The sequence below is a fragment of the Ursus arctos genome, unplaced genomic scaffold (genome assembly GCF_023065955.2).
Source record: "Ursus arctos isolate Adak ecotype North America unplaced genomic scaffold, UrsArc2.0 scaffold_22, whole genome shotgun sequence".
Lineage (NCBI taxonomy): Eukaryota > Metazoa > Chordata > Mammalia > Carnivora > Ursidae > Ursus > Ursus arctos.
The window spans coordinates 56,125,540-56,145,240 of record NW_026622897.1 but is presented as its reverse complement, the minus strand read 5'-3'; the positions used below and the strand labels follow the sequence as shown (position 1 = coordinate 56,145,240).

The window sequence follows — 19,701 nt, the reverse complement described above, 5'->3', positions numbered from 1 at the left end:
CTACTCTTACTGGTAAGACTCTTGTGACTCTTGAAGATATTCCTTGAGCCAGATTTCAAAGTCCTCACTCATGACACATTCCAGCCAGCCTTCTGGCCCCTGCACTTTTCCCACCCTCACTGCCCAGGGCATCCAGGAATTTGCACACTTTCCTACCTGCTCCAGCTCCTCCTCAGCATATTTCTGGCGGCTCCGCTCATTCTCGGTCCCTTCCCGCAGCTCCTTCAGCCGCTGGGCTTCCTGCTTGGCAAGGTTGATCTCATCACGCAACTTCTTCTCCAGATGTACTTTCTCCACTTCCACTGTGCGGTGCTCCTCTTGGGCCTTGTGCAGCCTGGGGGCGATGCAGGGAGCTGGAGAAGGCCAGGCAAGGGGTGCCAGCCAATACGCCACGAGTCGCGGCACCAAAGAGGAAAATGAGGGCTCTGGCACTGAGAATATAGTCTCCCTATTTTGTTGACTGGCTCTGAGTTAGCTCAGGGCCAAAAGAAACCACAGTGGCTACCATATCTCTTATGTTGGCCATCATTTTCCTGCCAGTAATCAAGCTAGGTTCCTGGGTATGTGAGTCCCTCCTCTGAGGTGTCTCACATACTAAGATCCTAACAACTACTAGTTTACAGGGTATTTCCATGTGTCCTCCCTCAGATAATAATGTATTGTATCACTTTCAGACTAGGACGGGTCTGAATTTAAGATGGAGAGGGGAAGTAATTGCAGGTAGAACTGAGACTAGAATTCCAATCTATGACTCCAGATCTCTTAGTTATTCCCTTTATCCCGGGCTAAATGTAGAATACCCTGCAAACTAGCCCAAAGATTCAGAGAAGGCACAATGGCTGAGATATGACTAGGGTGGTGGCAGTGGGGATATTTAGGGGAGACAAGAAAGGAATAGTTGAGCAGCAACTCTTGGGAGTCCTAAGTACCTGTTCCCAGAAGCACAGAAAAATGAAATTCACACCAAGGGGCTTGGCAGGGCTTGGGAGAGCCCCCTGCTGCCCCCAGCCCTGAGTTTCCTTTCTGAGTATCTTTCATGGTGGGTAAGATCTCAAGGGATCAGTTATAACGAAAATATACCTTTATACTCACCCACACATTCCCTCTGTTCACTGACAAAACTATCCAGCCTCCCACCTTCCTCCCTTCCTTCCTCTATATATCTATGTTAATCCATCCATTCATTCATCCATTCTTCCAACAAGTACTTCAAGTGTCTACTGAATGCCAAACCCTGCACTAAGTCCTAGATACACGAAGATGAATGAGAAAACTGTCCCTGCCACTGGGGAGCTCATGATCTAGCCCAATATAGACGAGTAAACAGATAACTATACGCAGTGTGATAAGTTCTGTAAGAGAGAGACCTATAAGCTGTTGGATGAGCCCAAAGGATGGAGGGACCAACTCTGCCTGAAAGGAGTCAGGGAAGGTGAGGTCTGGGCTAGACCCAAGAAAGAGTAAGAGTTTGCTAAGCCCTCTGGAAGAAGGGAAGGACTTGGCCACGGTCGGGTCGTCCTATCTTAGTAAGAAACACCAAGTGACAGGGGACCAGGGTAGGAGGGGAAAGGATGATGAAGACAGGGTTCTATGGCTTAGACATGGGGCACAGAAAGACAAGCTCAGAACAAAAGGGGCCCTCAGAAAAGAGCACTGACCACCGAGTTAATTAAGTAGGTGAAACAGAAGAGGTTGAGACAGAAAAGAAGCTCTAAAGATAGAACTCAACCTCTAAAAACTGCCAAGTCCAGATGTGTCAGTGGCTGAAGCCTCAAACGAGGTGGTGGGACCAGGAGGGAGGAACAAGGGGAAAAGGTCTAGGCTGCAAGCTTCCGGCTGACAAACCCGTCTTCGGCCCACTCTGTCCCTGGAGAGAAAGGGCAGCTGAGCCTCCTCAAGGTACACACCAGGTGGCGCTACAGGCACAGCCGGAAACAAATCGGAGGCGCCATTTCCTGCCCCCTCTCCTTCCCTTGCTGAACACCCTCCTCTACTGTATTCTTCCACCACCCAACTGCCTGAAATTACATCATCAGGGATTCAGTTCTTCACTGAAGAGCAGCTTCTTCAGGAAAACCTATGATCTGTCTGTCTTGTCCAGATAATAGGGAACTGCTTTAAAGTAGAACCAAGAAACTCGACCCACTCTTATAGTCCTAACGAGATCTGGCAGAGATGAGGATCAGTGAGTACTACCGGGTGCAGCAATGAGCAAACACACGCACAAGCCTTGCCCCACTCCATCTCCTCCACAGAAGCCTGAGCACCTCGACGGCAGCCGTCAGTTAGCATATTCCAAGCAAGAGAAGGAGGCAGCCCGCCTGCAGGCCCCGGCTCCTAAGTAGCTGTGTGACTATGGACAAGCCTGTTCCTTGTACCAGGCCTGTTTCATTTCTAAATGGGAATCAAAATCCCTGCCTCAAAGAATTATCTTGAAACCCAATGAAATCCTACCTGGAATGCACATGTAGCATTACATTTATTCGCCCAAAGTATCAGGAACTCTGTAAAAAAAAAAAAGCTCTGTGGTGGCTGGCGGCACAGGCCCAGTAAAGTGAGGAGGGACAAGGAGGTGTGTGGGCTCTGGACACTGTCAGAGGAAGACGTGTGTGTGCACGTGTGTAAGCCTGTCTCCGGGTGTGCGCATGCATCTGTGCCTCCACCAAGTGCCACAGTGGTCATTAAGCTCTGGAGGCCTTGGGGAGCGGGGAGGACTGGGAGCTTAGTTTTATCCCCAAACTTGGAAAGTCTCCTGCCTAGATTCTTGCCTTTGGAATGAAAACAGTACATGCTTTTCAGACAAATGAAGAATGGGGACTGCCCAGACAGCAGCATTTAGCCCCCAGTTGGCAAAGGGCCCAGGAACAAGGGGCCCAGAGAAGTAGCCAGGAATCAGCTCAGAGATAAAACTCCATTCGCCCCTTAGAAACCCAGCCAATGGCAATGAATCTGAGAGGGACACCTTTACCGGGACAGCACTGGGTGTCAAAACTCCTGGCTTACTACTTCCTGCTATGTGACCCTAAGCAAAGCACTCACCCTCTGAGCCCTCATCTCTTCAGCTCTAAAATGGGGATGATAATAGTCTCTACCTAACACAGTTGTGGTGATTAAAAAATAACACGTTTAAATAGTTAATAATACCTAGCTCATAAGAAATCCTTTCCCCACCCTCCAAAGAAAAGAGTATCTATCATTTAAAAGTAACAGAAAAGAGCCACATGTCATTTCCTTTCACCTGGATTCCTGCAAAGACTTCCAAACTAGAATCCCTAAGCTGCCAGAATAATTTTCTAAAAGGCAGTCCTGAAGTAGGTCCCTCCTCCGCTCAAAAGCAAAACAAAACTGGGGTGCCTGGGTGGCTCAGTTGGTTAAGCGTCTGCCTTCCGCTCAGGTCATGATCCCAGGGTTCTGGGATCGAATCCCGCATTGGGCCTCCCTGCTCAGCGGGGAGCCTGCTTCTCCCTCTCCCTCTGCCGCTCCCCCTGCTTGTGCTCTCTCGCTCTCTCAAATAAATAAATAAAATCTTTTAAAAACAACATCAAAACAAAACAAAGCAAAGCACCAAATACCTGCATTAATGCTCTATTGCCTTTTGCATCTTACAAAAACTTCTCCATGTGAGTTTAAGGTGCCAGGGATCTGGCCTCACTCTATATATGTTCAACCTTAACTACCAGGACCCCCTACCCATCTTTCAAGGTCGCCTTCTGGAGTCCACATCCACTCATCTCCTGCCTCTGTGCCCTTCCTGTTCCTAGAGTCCTCACGCCATCAGTGGGCACAAGTCACTGCACTACGGGCGTGCGCACTGCTCCTTCATATGTGTGTGAGCTTTGTTGCCCCCGGAGCAGTGAATTCCTTCCGATTTCCAGCACAGACCTTGTTCCTAGATGTCGGAAAGTACTCAGGTTGACTGACTGACAGCTTCTTTTCACAGCTAGATCTCCTACAATAGTCTTTAAGCCATGTTTTGTTTAAACAGAAGGCCATTAGTTCAACCCCCTCATGTTACCGATGAGGAACTAAGTCCCAGAAGAGGAAGGGGATTTACCCAAAGTCACATAACAAGTGAGTACTTAGGAGATTTAGATTCCATTCAAGAAAGAGCTACAAGTATTAGGAAGACAGATTTGTGAGGTTTCTTTGGGGAACAGTGAGGAACAGTTCATTATGTCTATTTCTAGGGGAAGGGTAACAGTTCAGATGCAGGAAGAAGGACCGAAGGGGCAGCCCGTCCAACCAGAGGATCTCTGACAGAAATAAGCTTCTGCCCTGGGGAGGAACATTTGCCTGTGCAAGAGCAAAGGCGGGAACTGACAGTCCCGAAGCAGCCCTGGAAGTATGGCACGGCCTAGGCAGCCACGTCAGCACGTCTCAGGGGCGAGATGGGCCACAACCCAGGTGGAAACAGGAGGCTCCCAAGAGCTGTCGGCACCACGGCTACGGGGAAGGGGAAGGGTCTTACCTTTCCTGAAGGTCGTGCAGACTCTGCTCAGCTCGGTGTAACCCCTCCAGATCCTTCATCATCTTCTTCATGTGCTCCTTTGAGTAACGGTTCTGGATGTAGGCGAACCAGCAGCCGCCCACACCGATAACGATAGACACCACCAGCATGAAGTCCTTGAGGTGATTATGGCGGGTCACTGCCGAAGAGGAAGCCTTGGTGAGACAGGCTGCCCACTGCACACTCAGCCTTGCAGACTCCACTGCAGCCCCTCCTGCACGAAGCCTTCCCGCTCCAGACGAGTTAGTTTCTCTTCTTAGACACATGTGTGCCACACACTAGTACAGGAAGTCCTCAGCCTACTTTGGAAAAGATGAGAGCAGCCCGAGAGCAGTATAGGAAGCTTATTAAATCATACTTCCCTCAAAACCGAGCGTCTTCTCGGGACATCCCAGCTACCCCTGGCCTACGATGAGCCCACGTGCCCACACCCAGTGGCTTCTGTCTTACGGGATAAGCAATGCTTGAGCGCTAGAGTGGGGAGAAGGGGACGTTGGTGACAGTATAAAGGGATATCACTAGAGCTTGAGGCCTGGCTGTGGGACTGAAGTTCCTGCAGGAGCTGCTTCTCTTGCACAACTCGGCGCTTCCAGGTACAAGATACAGAGCCCAGATCAGGTAAAGGTCTGCAAGTCGCATCCGCGGAAGAGCATTTCTAGGCTGTGGGCTCAATGCAGGGACCAGGTAGGACAGGAGGAACATCAAGAGGCTGGAATATAGAAGACACTGCGCGTGCCAGGGAGAGACGGGGAACGCCTGGCGGCAATGTGGCCACGGGCTGGTGGCTGGGGTTCAGAGCAAAACCGAAAAGCCGAACAAGGAACAATACCAGGAGATAAGTACAAAAGCCATGTCCTGAGAACTGAGCCAAGCAGAAGAGGGCCACTCCCGGAGCCTACCATTGTTCCCAGCCTACCAGATCTGGGCTCTGAGCCACGGCGCAGGAGAGCTGAAGAGATACCACAAGGAGAGCAGGGCTGCTACGGTGGCCCCTGCCTGGGTTGTTCTCAACTTGGGATGGAGGAGCAGTGGGCTCAGAGGAGCCGCAGGTGTGCGAGCCAGCCAGCGCAGGAAGAGAAGAGGGAGTGGCCTCCTGTGCACAGCAGGGTACCCTCAGGTTGAGGGGGGGAAGCAGGACTGACAGGATCCCAGTGCCTGGTAAGGACAAGGGGTTGATGTGACTCCAAAAGGACCCAGGTGGAGCCACCAAGTTAAAGCAGGCTCTAGACAGCAGGAAAAAACACAGGTAGCTGGAAACCATGTGAAGCTGAGGCCCAGTTTGACAAATGGGTTATATTCATAGTTCCTGACTGAAAGCCGAGCAGCAGGACATGGGGATGGGTGTGGGATCAAAGACAGATTAGCACATCCTATTTCCATCCAAGGGAGGGGACGTATGAGGAGCGGGGTGGCAGCCATGTTCTTTACATGTTGATGCCACACTTTCACAGAGAAAACTGAGGGTCCACTGGTGGCTGTCCTCTAGCCTCCAGGCAGGCCGACCCTTCCAACCATAGGCAAGTCTTCACTCTCCTGCCTTTCAGGTCCCAAGAAGAGATATGTCTGCAGCACAGTGAGCTGCCTTTCTTTCTGGAACACACAGGCCCCCTACACAGCCTCTACCAGAGGTTGCCACGGGTTCCCAACTCCAGCACCCCCTTTACATTCTTACCAAAAGTCAGAGGTCCTTCTGTTCAAACAAGACTCTGTGAAACCAGCACCCGCCCCCTACGACCTCCATCACTTCAAAATGCTAAAGGCGGGCGTGCAGTTTGGGCACCTAGCTATTCTATTCGGTCCCTACCCTACCTTGTCCAGATCAATGTGGAACAAGAGTCTATTATTTTATCCAACTTCATATTCTTACCCATGTCATGAATACAAATACTGAATGACCAAGGCCAAGGATAGGATCTGACAGTCACCCTCCCTCCTCTAAGGTAATACTGTTCCACCTATCAGTACCCTCTGGATCTCTTCAACCAGTTTTAACTCCATTTAAATACAAGCATCCACTCCATGCACCCTTCTGCCTTGTCAAATGCACGGCTAGAGCTCAGAGATCCTGCCTGTCCCATCCCATGAGCTACCAAGCTTGGCAGGAAGAAAATGAGCCTGATGTGGCTGATTGACTCTGGGGCCCTTGGTGATCATCACTCGTCCATATACCAGCGCCCAGCACAGCGCTGGCCAGTTCACAGACGGGTTCAGTAAATATCCGTGGAATTGAATCTTAACTGATAAGTTTCAAGTACTATATCTCTTTCTCCTTAACCCACACAGGAAAGGAAGGGAAATAGAGAAGATACATAATGTATCAGGCACTTATTTATATCCACCAGTTCGGATTCTTGCAGCAACTCTAGGAGGCAGGGTATTTGTATTCCCACTCTACAGACCAGAACACTGAGGCTCCATGGGAGCACTGCCTTGCTGGAGTTCGTTCATGAAGAGTGACAGAGCTGGGACTCGGATCCAGACTTGCTTGACTGCATGGTCTTTCTGCTACACCCCACTCTCTCATTATAACTTTCCTACTGGTGTAGCAGGGATTACTTCTGCTTTGTTACATGCAAACATCGCTCACTAGGGAGATGATCCCCCAGTCTAGCCTGAGTGTGGCTGTAAGAGTTCCAAAATCTGAGTTTTTCTCCCAAAGAACACCCTGGGAGCGGACCGTGGCATTGCCATTAGGACAGTAAATATCCAAAGGCTAAATGGCCAGGCCTGTAAGGTTAAACCGAAGGCCTCACGTGGACGAATTCTTGAGCCATCAAAAGAAGCACCCTGCACTGAGTCTTAGGGAGTCTGGCTTCTCTGCCTTCCTCTGCCCCACCCGGATCTCTCCTTCCTCTGCTCTGAAACGCACTGTCAGACAATTACTAACGAGATCAAGCGCAGTTATGAATGAGAGTGCTTTGAGGTGTTCTGGAAATCTTCAGTTGGACATTTCCATTAGGTAATTAAGAATGTGGATGCGGAGTTTAAAGAAGAGAAGTTTAAAGCTGGAAGAAGAGGTGAGAATTATCAGGTCCCTTCAGTGGATCCCTGGACTGAACCCCACAGTCCTAAGGGAATCTGTGATGTTAATTTTATGTGTCAACTTGACTGGGCTAAGGGATGCCAAGAGAGCTTTCTGGGTGTGTCTGTGAGGTTGCCTTCATAACAGATTAGTATTTCAATCGGTAGACTGAGTAAAGAAGACTGTCTTTACTAATGCGAGTGCATGTCATTCAATCATCCTCAGGCCACTGAGAGCCTGAATAGAAGCAGAAGGCGGAGGAAGGATGAATTCACTCTCTGCCCTCTTATATCAGCCTCTTGCTTGTCGGGTCTTGGGACTCAGACTGGGACTTATAGCAGCAGCCCCTGATTCTCTGGCCTTTGACCCGGACCTACATCACCAGCCCTCCTGGTTCTCGGGCCTTCGAACTCAGACTGAATAGTACCACTGGCTTTCCTGGTTCTCTGGAGGCAGACGGCAGATCATGGAACTTCTTGGCCTCCATCATCATGTGAGCCAATTCCTATAATAAACCTCCTTATACATATCTGTCTGTCTATCTACCTATCTATCCATCCACCCAGGTTATGTTTCTCTGAAGAACCCTAATACAGAATCTATAAACCGTTATATCAGAAAAAGAAGAAAAAAGAAGAATCTAATCCATGCCTTACTAACGATGTACTTCTCCCCATCATAATTCCACTCCCATTCTTCACTTCCTAACACCTGCCCAGCCCACTACAGTCTACAGAGATGTTTCCATTCCTTCTCCTCCGACTACGATTCCCTGACCGACCCACTCTTTGGACAGGTAAATATGGGTTATCTACACTGCTATCTCAGGGACTCCCTTGTGTGTTTCTCAGCTTTCATGCTGGTCGCCTTCTGTTAGTCTGTGAGTTCCTCAGGCCCAGCACACAAGACTTCTGTCTATGGCCCCGTACTTAAGCACAGAGTCTGACCAGACCAGGTGCTCAGCAAAGGTGGAAAGGAAAGAAGGCAGGTTTTAGCAGGAAAGGGGGTACAATACCAAGTGCGTGTGAAAGGACAAGGAGAGTATGGCTAGCTGGCCTGACAGCTCCTCTACAGGCTCCGCTCTCAGAACCCACCCCACCCCCAGTGAGCTCAGCCAGGCCAGACGGACCGCAGGCACACAGACAGCGGAGCTTTCCTGAGAGCCAGAGTGGCTGGCTAGGTGAACAGAGCTAACCAGGAAAGCTGGCTAGGACCTGGGGAGCCAGAGGGTGGCAGAATTCCCAGCCTGAGTGCTGCAAAATGAGGTCAACTGTTAACACAATCAGGCCTGAGGCAAAGGAGGAGGGTATAAACAAATGTTAACAGAGGCAGGAGTAATGGTGAGAATTTTCAGGGTACAGTTAGCTTTGAGAAAGTGAGCCTCCAGCCATTATCACTTTCTAGAAGAATCCCCTCTCCCAATCTAGTCTCACCACCTTCTCCACTGCCCACAATACCTCTGCCCCTGACAGACACACCTGTTCATCCCTTACCACCAAAATAATGTGCTAGGAGTTTCTTTGGTCATTTACACAGCCTTCTGTGCTGAGATGTGTGGTTAACCTGGAAGACCTGTTCCTCCTGCTTTCTGGTTATAGCCCAAACAGCACTTTAGCAGACTCACCAGTCCACAGAAGACACTCCATGGTACTCACCCCGCTACCACGCTGGGCCAGACTCTTCTCCCACCGCCCCTGTCCTATAGCCCCGAAGAGGCCCAGCCTCCTTCTGTAAAACTTTTAGTGTACGTTTCCTGACACCTGCTCATTGCTGGGCCATATGCTGAGTTATGACGACAGATGAACAAAGCTGTTTCTACCGTCAAGGAGTTCCCCATTTAAAGGGTAACAGGAAAAGAGACTGTAATTAAAAAAAAAAAAAAAAAAAGGCAGGTACAAAGGATTATAGGATCCCAGAGGAAAGTAAGAGGGAAGGGTTGAATATGCCTGGGAAGAGGCTGGAAAGGCATCCTGGAGAAGGCTTGAAAAGTGAGTTGAAAAAAAAAAGAAAAAGAGCATAAGGATAGAGCTGACAGAGAAGAAAACAAGCTTTGCTGGAGAGGAGCCACTCCCACTTCCAGGGCACGACTTCTGAGGAAGGAAGACAAGGTGTACGCCTGCCCTCCTCTCCACGCCCCCCACCCCAACAACTACTCTGCAGGCCTCTCTCGCACCCTTCCCCATACCCCTGCTAACAGCTCAAAGGCCATACCAGCCCCTAGCCCAGGATTAACCACAGTAGGCACACACTCAAAACAGTAGCTACCGTTTATTTAGGGGAAATTAGGACATAGGGAACTTTGCGAATGTACCCAAGGTCACAAAGCCACTGAATGATAGAGCCAGGTTGCTTGATTTCAAACGGAATTCTTTATAGTCTATCTTGCTTGCTCTCCCAGAAGTGGAGGACGAGACAACATAGTACAAAAAACACTGAAATATAAGCCACAAACTGGGTCTGAGCCATGGCTCCGCCATTTAAGGGCTGAACGACCTCTAAAAACTCACCTCATCGCCTGAGCCTCCATCTCTCTGAGAAATCACCTGCAGAGGAGGCAAAGCCCCCTCAGCGAATGCTCTGCTGCCCCAGGGAGGCATCGGCGGAGCCCCCGCTGCACGCTGCTTCGGGACTTCGAGTGTCGGAGCACACCTGACCCTGCCCACGGCACCGTTGGGAGAGCCCCGCACAGACTTGCAAGCCTAGAGCCAACTCCGCCGTGGAGCAGACTCTGCTGCGGCCACGGTGGGACGACCGGGAGGCCTTCTACTGCCGCAAAATGGGCCCTGAGGCGCTCTGTGCTGAGCCGGTCTGATCCTTCTTCCCCCTTCCCAAGCTCGGAGGCAGCTGGGGCCAGAGGGACCCTGATCACTCAGCAGACCTTCCTGGCTACTGCACAACAATCCTTTGATTTGCGATTTCTCAAGCTTCGACGGATGGCAGGATTTTCATTAAGGCTAGGCAAGGTAGCCATGGCTGGCAGCTAGCTGTATCTGGCCCGGCTTCTCTGGGGTGTTTATCTGCGGCCTGCCTTCTGGTGAGCCTTAAGAACTCACCCTTGGTGCCGAACCACCGGCCGTCATGCTAAGTCCTGCGTGGGGTTGGACAGGGAGCAGCAGTGAAGTAGGGACTTTAGCCCACGCTCACGTGGGAAAACAGAGCTGGAGGGCACAGATAAGGGATTCTTTGCAGGCACCCACCGCACACGGCTTCATCGTTGCAGAAGTCTCCTGGCAAAGAGCTACCTAGTATTTTCCTCAGCTTCCATCTGGCAATTTCAAAAATTTTCCTTAACAAGCCATCAGTAGGAAAGTATAAAAACAGTATTTGCCATCAGGACAGCTACTGGATTCCAAAACCTCAGCTCCCAGGAGAACACCCAGCTCTATCGGAGTCCTTGAAGGACGGAGCCAGTAAGAGCCTTAATGACCAAGCACAAATAAAGAAACTGAAATCTAGGAGAACTGAATTGCCGAAGGTCACTTGATAAGGCAAAGGCCAAGGACCGATGCCTAAAAGTACAGGATACAGACAGCAGCAGAAGGAACACACTTCCTGTCTTGTACCCTTTTACCAGGACAGTTATCAATCAAAGGGTTTCCTCTCAAAAACCATAGAATGTTCACCTGAAAGGAATCAAAGATCCTTTAGCTCAATTGTTTCATAATACAAATCAGAAAACACATCCTGAGAAAACCGACCTATACAAGGTCACACAACGAGTAGAAATTTGGAAAAGAAACCAAGGTACTTTACTTTCCTAAATTTTATAAGAAGTTCTCTAAATGGAAGTCTAAGACTTACAAAAAATCAAGTTCTACATGTTTTATTATCACTGACATATAATTCATATACCCTAACATTCACTCTTTTAAAATCTACAATTCAGGGGCGCCTGGGTGGCTCAGATCGTTAAGCGTCCGACTCTTTCTGCTCAGGTCATATCTCACGGTCCTGGGATTGAGCTCCGCCTCGGGCCCCACACTCAGCATGGAGTCTGCTTGAGATTCTCTCTCTCCCTCTGCCTCTCCCCACGCATGCGTGTTCTCTGTCTCTAAAATAAATAAATAAATTTTTTCAAAACAAATTAAAATAGGGACACCTGGGTGGCTCAGTTGGTTGAGCGTCTGCCTTCCACTCAGGTCATGATCCTGGGGGCCTGCGATTGGCCCCACATCGGGCTCCTTGCTCGGCAGGGAGTCTGCTTCTCTCTCTCCCTCTGCCCCTCTCCCTGCTCATGCTCTCTCTCTCTCAAATAAATCAATCTAACAAATTAAAAATAAAAATAACAAATGTGCAATTCAGGGGTTTTATCAAATTTATAAGGTTGAGCAACCATCAGCACAACTAAGTTGAGAACACTATCATTACCCCAAAAGAAACCCTATAGCCACTAGCAGTCCCTCCCCATTTCTCACTTCCTTCGGTCTCTGCCAGCCACCCGTCTTCTGTCTCTATGGATGTATCTATTCTGGATATTTCATATAAATGGAATCATACCATAGGTAACCTTTTACGTCTATCTTCTTTCACTTAGCATGCTTTCCAGGTTCACCCATGTTGTGGCGTGTATTAGAACTTCATTCCTTTCTGTGGCTGGATAACAGTCCACTGTATCTGTATGTGCTACCACTTACTTGGCCGTTTGTCCACTGATGAACATTTGGGTTGTTTCCACCTTTTGACCACTGTGAACAGTGCTGCTATGAATATGCGTGCATGGACTAGTTGGAGTGCTTGTTTTCAATTCCTTGGGTGCATTCCTGGGCTGTCTGGTAACTCTATGTTTAACTTGCTGAGGAACAACCGCACTGTGTTCCACAGCAGCTGAATCATCTTCCATTATCATTAGAAACAGACGAAGATTCTAATTTCTCCACACCCTCGCCAATACTAGTTATTTTCCACTTTTTGTTTCTTTGTTTTTGTTTTTAAGGTACCTATCCTAGTGGGTGTGAAGTGTCTTCTTTTGCCTACGTCGAAAGCCTTCTCTAGTTTTCTGAGACATATCATCAGACTGTTACTGTTGTGTATCAAATAGGATTTACCATATCTGAAAGGGTACATCTAACACTGTCTTCTGCTGCCCTCTGACTCCCGTACATTAGGTCACATGTAAGCTATCGGCCATCTGAAGGTAGCCTAGGAGAAAATACCCCTCCCGTCCTGGTATCAGTCTAACCTGCTATACTAGCCCTTCTTGCTGGCTCTGACCCCTTGGACCCATCACCCTGCACCTAGGACTCTGGTTCCCATGCTCTCCAGCCCCAGCTGATCTTTCCGGGTAGAATCCTTGCCACTTTAACCTGCAGTTTCTAATGCACCCTTTCAGATATGGCAAATCCTATTTTGATACAGAACAGTAACAGTCTTATGACACGTCTCAGAAGACTAAAGAAGGCTTTCGGGCTGCTAAAGGCCTCCCCTTCCTGGCGGGGAACAGAGGAGAGCTGCAGAAGTAGCTTAGCTTTTACTGCTGGGTTTGATTCTTCTCGTGCAAGTGTTCTTGCCGGTGTATGCAAAGACAGGGGTATAAGCTGTTCACGGGAATAGCCTGATAAAGCTCCTTCCCATCTCAAGAGTGATCTTCTCCATAAAGCTTCCCGGACTCAAACTGAAAACTTGTCCCTATTTTGTGCTTCCAGCTGAACTCTGGAAAATTTCCACAATAGCTGTATTTATTGATCATTTACTCTATTGTTGATATGTCTATCTCCATTTAGATGGAACTTCTTTTTTTTTTTTTTTAGATTTTATTTATTTATGTGACAGAGAGACAGCCAGCGAGAGAGGGAACACAGCAGGCGAGTGGGAAAGGAAGAAGCAGGCTCCCAGCGGAGGAGCCCAATGTGGGACTCAATCCCGGAACGCCGGGATCACGCCCTGAGCCGAAGGCAGACGCTTTAACGACTGCGCTACCCAGGCGCCCCTGGAACTTCTTTTTTTTAAGATTTTATTTATTCATCAGAGAGAGAGAGAGAGAGAGCGCATGAGAGAGCACACAAGCAGGGGGAGCAGGAGGCAGAGGGAGAAGCAGGCTCCCGGCTGAGCAAGGAGCCTGACACAGGACTCAATCCCAGGACCTTGGGATCATGACCTGAGCCGAAGGCAGATGCTTAACCGATGAGCCACCCAGGCGCCCCTAGATGGAACCTCTTGAGAGCAGGGACCCTGTCATTTATACTGGTACACAGTAGTTGCTCAATAAATGTTAGTGAATGAAAGGCCTTTGCTCAGTACAGAGGGTGGGCCTCACATAAAGGCTAGAGCCATTCATTGTGTCATTTATTCAAAACATTATAAATGAATGGTAAGCAAAATTGTGTCCTAAGACCAGAAAGAAAAAAAACAAGCAAGAAAGAAAAGAAGAAAAAGAAAAAGGAAAAGGAAAAGAAAAAGAAAAAAAATAGTCTTCTCCCATGTTGCTTTGTTTCACATTTTCAAAAGACACAGATCTGGAAAAGAGAAAACTACAGGGAAGTAAAAAAAAAAAAAAAAAAAGACCAGTGGTTGTCAGGGGTTGGGGGGGAGGGAGGGATATATAGGTAGGGCACAGAGGATCTTTAGGGCAGTGAAACCAGCCTATACAAAACTATAATGACCGTGGATACATGTCATTATACGTTTGTCCAAACCCATAGACTGTGCGACACTAAGAGTCAACTCCAATGTCAAGTGTGGACTCTGAGTCTGTGTCAGTGTAGGTTCATCAGTTGTTACAAAGGTACCACTGGGGGGGGCTGCTAACCATGGGGGAGGCTATGCATGTATGGGGGCAGGGCCATATGGGAAATTGTGTACTTTCACTCAATTTTGATGCAAACCTAGAACTACTCTTAAAAATAAAATTTATTAAAAATTTAAAAAACAAAAAAAGTACAGACCCACCCGCCTCTACTGAGACATCAGCCTGGGCACGTGTCAGGCCAAATGCCCAGATGGGAAAATGTTCTACAGTCTCCGATCCTGCCTGCCAGCTGCTTCTCTGGACTGGTTCTTGGTTCTATAGCCTGCTCCAACTGATGCCAACAGTGCAAGAAGGGCAGGAAGTGGGCCCTAGGATCCTGCTTGGTGAAGAAATCTTACCACTTTTGTTCTCCCAGAGTGCACTTAGAATAAGGAAAAGGATGGCAGGGCTGGCCATTCCCACCTTGCAAATCTTCAGGAACTGAACTACCTAATTCTCTCAAGTAGCCGCTGGCTGAAGAGACTACTCCTTCCTTAGGCTTGAGTGTGTCTCTGTGATTCCACGGAAGCCCGCTTAGTCCTCTGTGGCTGTCCAAGCACACAAGATGTTCAGCAATCAGCTCATACTCTGCAGGTCCACGGTAAAAGCAAGGAACAGCTAGATGGCGTTCAGACCCTATGGGTTACTTGCTATCCCTGAGCATACTTTTCATATTTGAGCTTTTGTATTCTTGCTCCAGTTGTTTCTTCCACCTAGAATGTTCTCTCCTGCCACCTGCACAGAATAAAGCCCTACGCATCCTTACCGGCAGAGGTCACATGCCACCTCTTCTTTAGGATGCCTTCTCTGTCCCTCCTCTGGACCTCAGAAGCACTATGTACCTCTCTGGAACATTCATCTTGTCCCTTTAGGGCAGAATATGATTCATCCAGATCTTCCTCTAGAGTCCAGCAGAGCACTGGCATAAAGTAGGTATTTTCTTAATGTATCTAATGAATGGACCTTGACATCTGGCTGGATTAAAATATAAGACTATTTGATACCTCATATTTTCATTTCTTAGTGCAAAGAGTGGAGGTGTTGTCTTGCAGGTATGCCTAGGAGACCCAAGACCTCAGCCTAGCCACCCCAAAAGCCTTGGGTTCCATGGCACATCAGTAGCCCTTTTCTCCACCGGACTCACAGAGAGGAGGCCCAAACAGCACTGTGTCCAGGGCCTTCAGCTGCAGCTTCTGCCGATGGCTCCGGTCGGTCATCTTCAGCACAGTCCCTGTCATGGTGGTGTTGGTCACAGCGAGCCTGTGGAGGCAAAGAGAATGGGCTCGGTTTCCTGCCAGTAAAACCAGGAAGGATACTGGTAGGATTACCCACCTCCTCCAGGAACACTTCCATGACCTCTAGCTCTTGGGGATAGCTCCCCTCCACGCTCTAGAACACAGTCTATGCCAGTGGTTTTTAACCGGGGGTAAGGAGAGACATATCATATTTACCAAGAATATGTTCACCCTTCTGCCCATGTCCGTCATCTCCTGAGAATCCTACTCTCTGAGGATATCCATCTGTGACCATTCCCATACCCAACTGTAAATTTTCGGTTGTGTTTCTCCTGCCAGGGATTATCCACTATACACCTGTCCCCACACTCCCATTGTTTGTAAATGCATTCTCCTGTCCAACCCAGGTCAAAACGTCGTGCCACACGACCCAGTGATTCTCAGGGCCTCTAATCCTAACCCATTGCCATTAAGTATAAACCTGCTGATGACAAACATTGCATTAGTCTTGTTAGCTTGTATTTGAGTCATTGCAATTTACTCCCAGTCAGATTATTGTAATTTTTAATGGCCTTCAACATACTATCCATGATAACTCTAATAAGAGAGGGTCTGTAAACAAGAAAATGACCCAGGAAAAACTTTGTTTCTCTTCTGCTGGAACACAGTGGGTATAGGAGGAGACAAGTAAAAGATATGAAAGGTTATCAGTGCACTGGTCTGGGCCCCACACGTGAGCATTTACCACTATCCTACTCCACGAAGGCAGCGCTCTTTTCTGATGCATAGCTTTGTCTCCCCAGGTAGAAAACAGGCCTCTGACATCGTGCTGTGTGATTTACAGTCCTGCCTGGGCACGCAGGAGCAGCGACCTCTATCTCTAGCCCTGGGAAGCAATCAAGCCCGCCTATAAGAGAGGCAGTGAGACACTGCGATGGGGGGTAAAGGGGTCAAGAGATCAAGCTTCTGGTCCCAGTTGAATCAGCAACTCACTTGTCTGATCATAAGCTGCTTGGTCTCTTCCCCGGGGCCCATTTTCCTTCTGTGTCAACTTACGTAAAATCAGATGCTTCCTACAAGCCTGAGAGTTCCTGGGGTTCCTCTAAAGCGAACACTTTAACCAGGTGCACTGGCCTTCACCTAACTCATCAAAATAAGTGTCATCTTTTTTCACAGTCTATTTGTCAAAGAAACCTAAGAACTGGAACATTATCTGTTTCTAAGCAATGAGAGAAATGAGAAAGGATCTCACATTTATTAAGCAACTACTGTGTATCTCATACTGTTTTGACACTTTACATACCTCATTTAGTCCTCTGACTTTAAGAACACAGTTCTATCATTAGCTCCACTTCACAGATAAGAAAACTGAGACTTAGAGTTGAGTAACTTGCCCAAAGTCACACAGCAAGTAAACAGCAAAAGCAGGAAATGAACTTAAATCTTCCAGATTCTTCCCATTATACCACGCTGCCCAGTGGTGGGCTGAGAACCATTGCCACTCCATCCCACACACCATGCACTGAGACTCCACACTTCCTGCTGTCACTAAGGTGCCACAGCTTGGCTTCCTCTGTCCCTCTGCCTGGCCTGGCTGGCTCTGGTCTTGGATCTAGTCCTAGCTACAAGAAGGCTAAGTGAGCCCATGACCTGAGAGCGGACTTCGTATCCTATGTTTGAGTTTTAATCCAAGCCACAGCTATTCTTCAAGATGGAATGAGCCAGGAACCCACAAGGCACTACTGCTATTTCCATGCATAATGAGAAAGAAACCTAAATCCTGGAGCTTCATGGTCAGTCATCTATTTAATGGGGTCTAATGCATTTCTTTGCCCTCAGGGCCCAGGAGAGAACCCTGCCCGGGGTAGATGATGGGCAAAGTTTTATTAAAAAGAACTACACTGAATATTTCCAGGAAGCCTATCTTCAACTACATAGGGCAAGAAGAAGATGCAGTGAAAAAAAGCAGGGCACTTAGAACCAGGGAGCCCTTGGTTCAAACCCCAGTTCCACCACTTACCAGTTTGGATAAATCATAAAATATTTGAAATTCAGTTTGCTCACCCAAAAGCTGGGGTAGTAATTCCTTCCTCCCAGAATTGTGAGAATCAACTGAAATAATAGGTAGAAAAGTATTCTACAAGGGGATGTGCCAACATTAAGATTATTACTCTCTCCAGAGTAGGGAGAAGCTGTGAGGAGAAGGCTGCAGGCAGCAGAGGAGGGAACAGCCAGCTCCGGTAGGGCTGGACAGAGGCTGCAATGTGTGGGCATTCCAACAGCTTCACCTTCCCCCCTCCCCTCTGTGGAAGCTCATAACCAGATGCACCTACGTAATAAGATGACAGATTACACATAATCAGCACTTACCAGACCGTGAGCCCTTTGAGGGCAGGCGCAGGCTGCTGGCATCTTTACCCCCAGCACCCAGCACAGGTGCTTGGTACAAAGCAGGTACCCAGTAAATTTTTGTCGGATGAATAAGCAAATGGATTAATGACCGAATGACACATGGCACTACTCTGACATCACAAGAAGCCCACGCAGTGCTCCATCCCTTCCCCTCTCCCACCGCAGGCCCTGGCGCACTGTGCCTGTGAAGGAGGCAGAGTCAGGGTACCACAGCCCTTGCCAGGGTCATTCCGGGAAGGAGGCGGGGGCCGATGGGAGTCAGGCCCGCCTCGCACCGCTTCTTAATAGAGCAGATACACGATATATGGATAATTCAGGGGAGGCTAACGGACCCCGAGGCTCCTGGGCAATGAGACAGGCAGCTGCTGCGGGGCCAGCCAAAGAAGAAAGAAACACCGCAGGCTTTGGGTAGATCTGGGTAGATCTGGGTTCAAATCGGTTTTGCCTCTAACTAGCCACGTGATCTTGGAAAAGTCACTAAGCCACGTTCACCATCTATACTTACAGGATTGATGTGAGAATTAAATGAGATTCTGTAGACAAAGTGCTGAATAGGAGTGCCTGCCATGTACTAAGCATCCAGTACTGACAGCTACTAGTACTATTCCCAGGCGCGGCAGAAATACTAAATAAGAGAATGGACGCGAAGCGACCGTCATGCTTTACAGTAACTGCACAACAGACTCGAGAAGAGGAGGGGTCTACAGATTCTGCCCTGAGAACCTCGCTTAACTGGCCAGAGTAACCTGAAAGCAGGCCGACCCCAGCCCATTCCCCACAGCCCCGCGGGAGAGAATCCAGCCTCCTCCTGACCTCGGCATGGCATGGCCACTGAGCTGCAGCTTTCGGAAGGTCTCCTCGTATTGAGGCAGCTCCACGTACGTGATCAGCCACTGCACCACCTCATCCACGGTCCAGTTGTACACTGTGGGAAGAGACAAACAAAGCCTTGACTCCGGGATGCAAGCGCTACTGACCTTACTATCACAGTCACATTGGCCTTCTCATTGCACACATGCTTATGTGTTTACCATCTCCCCCTCCCACAAAATCCCAAGTATGAAAGGAGTACGTGTGGACTTTCTGTTTGGCCTATAGGGGATGGGCTTGCTCTTCTACCATACCAGCATTTGGGATGAAATCATCCTGAACTATAATAATGATGAGAATACTAATAAATGCCGTCCTTTACATGGCACCCACGATACGACAGGTACTGTTCTAGGAGCCTAATATATAGTAACTCATTAATCTTCACAAGTACCAGGTGAAAAATAGGTCCCATTTTATCCCTGTTTTGCAGATGAAGAAATTGAGGCACAGAAACATATAACTTTCCCAAAGCTGCTCAGCTAGGAATTGGTAAAGCGAATGTCTGGACTTGAGCAATGTGGCTCCGTACCCTCGCTCTAAGCCTTTATGTACTCTTGTGCTCTCACGCTCTCTCTCTCTCTCTACTTCATGGCTGGCTGGCTGGCTGGCTGCATGACATAAAGGATATGTGTATCAGATGACGCCCACTAATACTGGCATGCTAACCTTAAAAAGCCTGGGAGCAACAGAGTTTCAGCAGAAAGATACCATTTTATCGGATTTGAAGTTTGCTTTTATTTAATGTATCAATCTGGTTTTGTTTATATTGGTATACAAATTTTAAATTGTAACTTAAACCTCATTTTGTTTGTAAATATAATTATTATCACAAAAACAATTTAAGTCAGCATCGTAAGTCCAAGATAAGTTATTTCCCTTAAAAGGAATTTGTACATTCTTCGAGTCTGAAAACTAATGCTGTGAGCAG

General features: G+C 48.3%; 1 protein-coding gene across 5 annotated transcripts in view; it reads right to left on the bottom strand.

The window, feature by feature from the left end:
• The window catches only part of STIM1 (stromal interaction molecule 1), a 186,023-nt gene that overhangs the window by 18,181 nt on the left and 148,141 nt on the right, over positions 1-19,701 (bottom strand). For all 5 annotated transcript variants that reach the window (XM_026517961.4, XM_044390860.3, XM_026517960.4 and 2 more), the window contains exons 4-7: positions 18,714-18,825; positions 15,398-15,513; positions 4,469-4,646; positions 157-334 (exon numbers count right to left, since the gene is read on the bottom strand). In XM_026517961.4, coding sequence (XP_026373746.2) covers positions 157-334; positions 4,469-4,646; positions 15,398-15,513; positions 18,714-18,825 — 584 coding nt within the window. The remainder of the gene's footprint in view (positions 1-156; positions 335-4,468; positions 4,647-15,397; positions 15,514-18,713; positions 18,826-19,701) is intronic.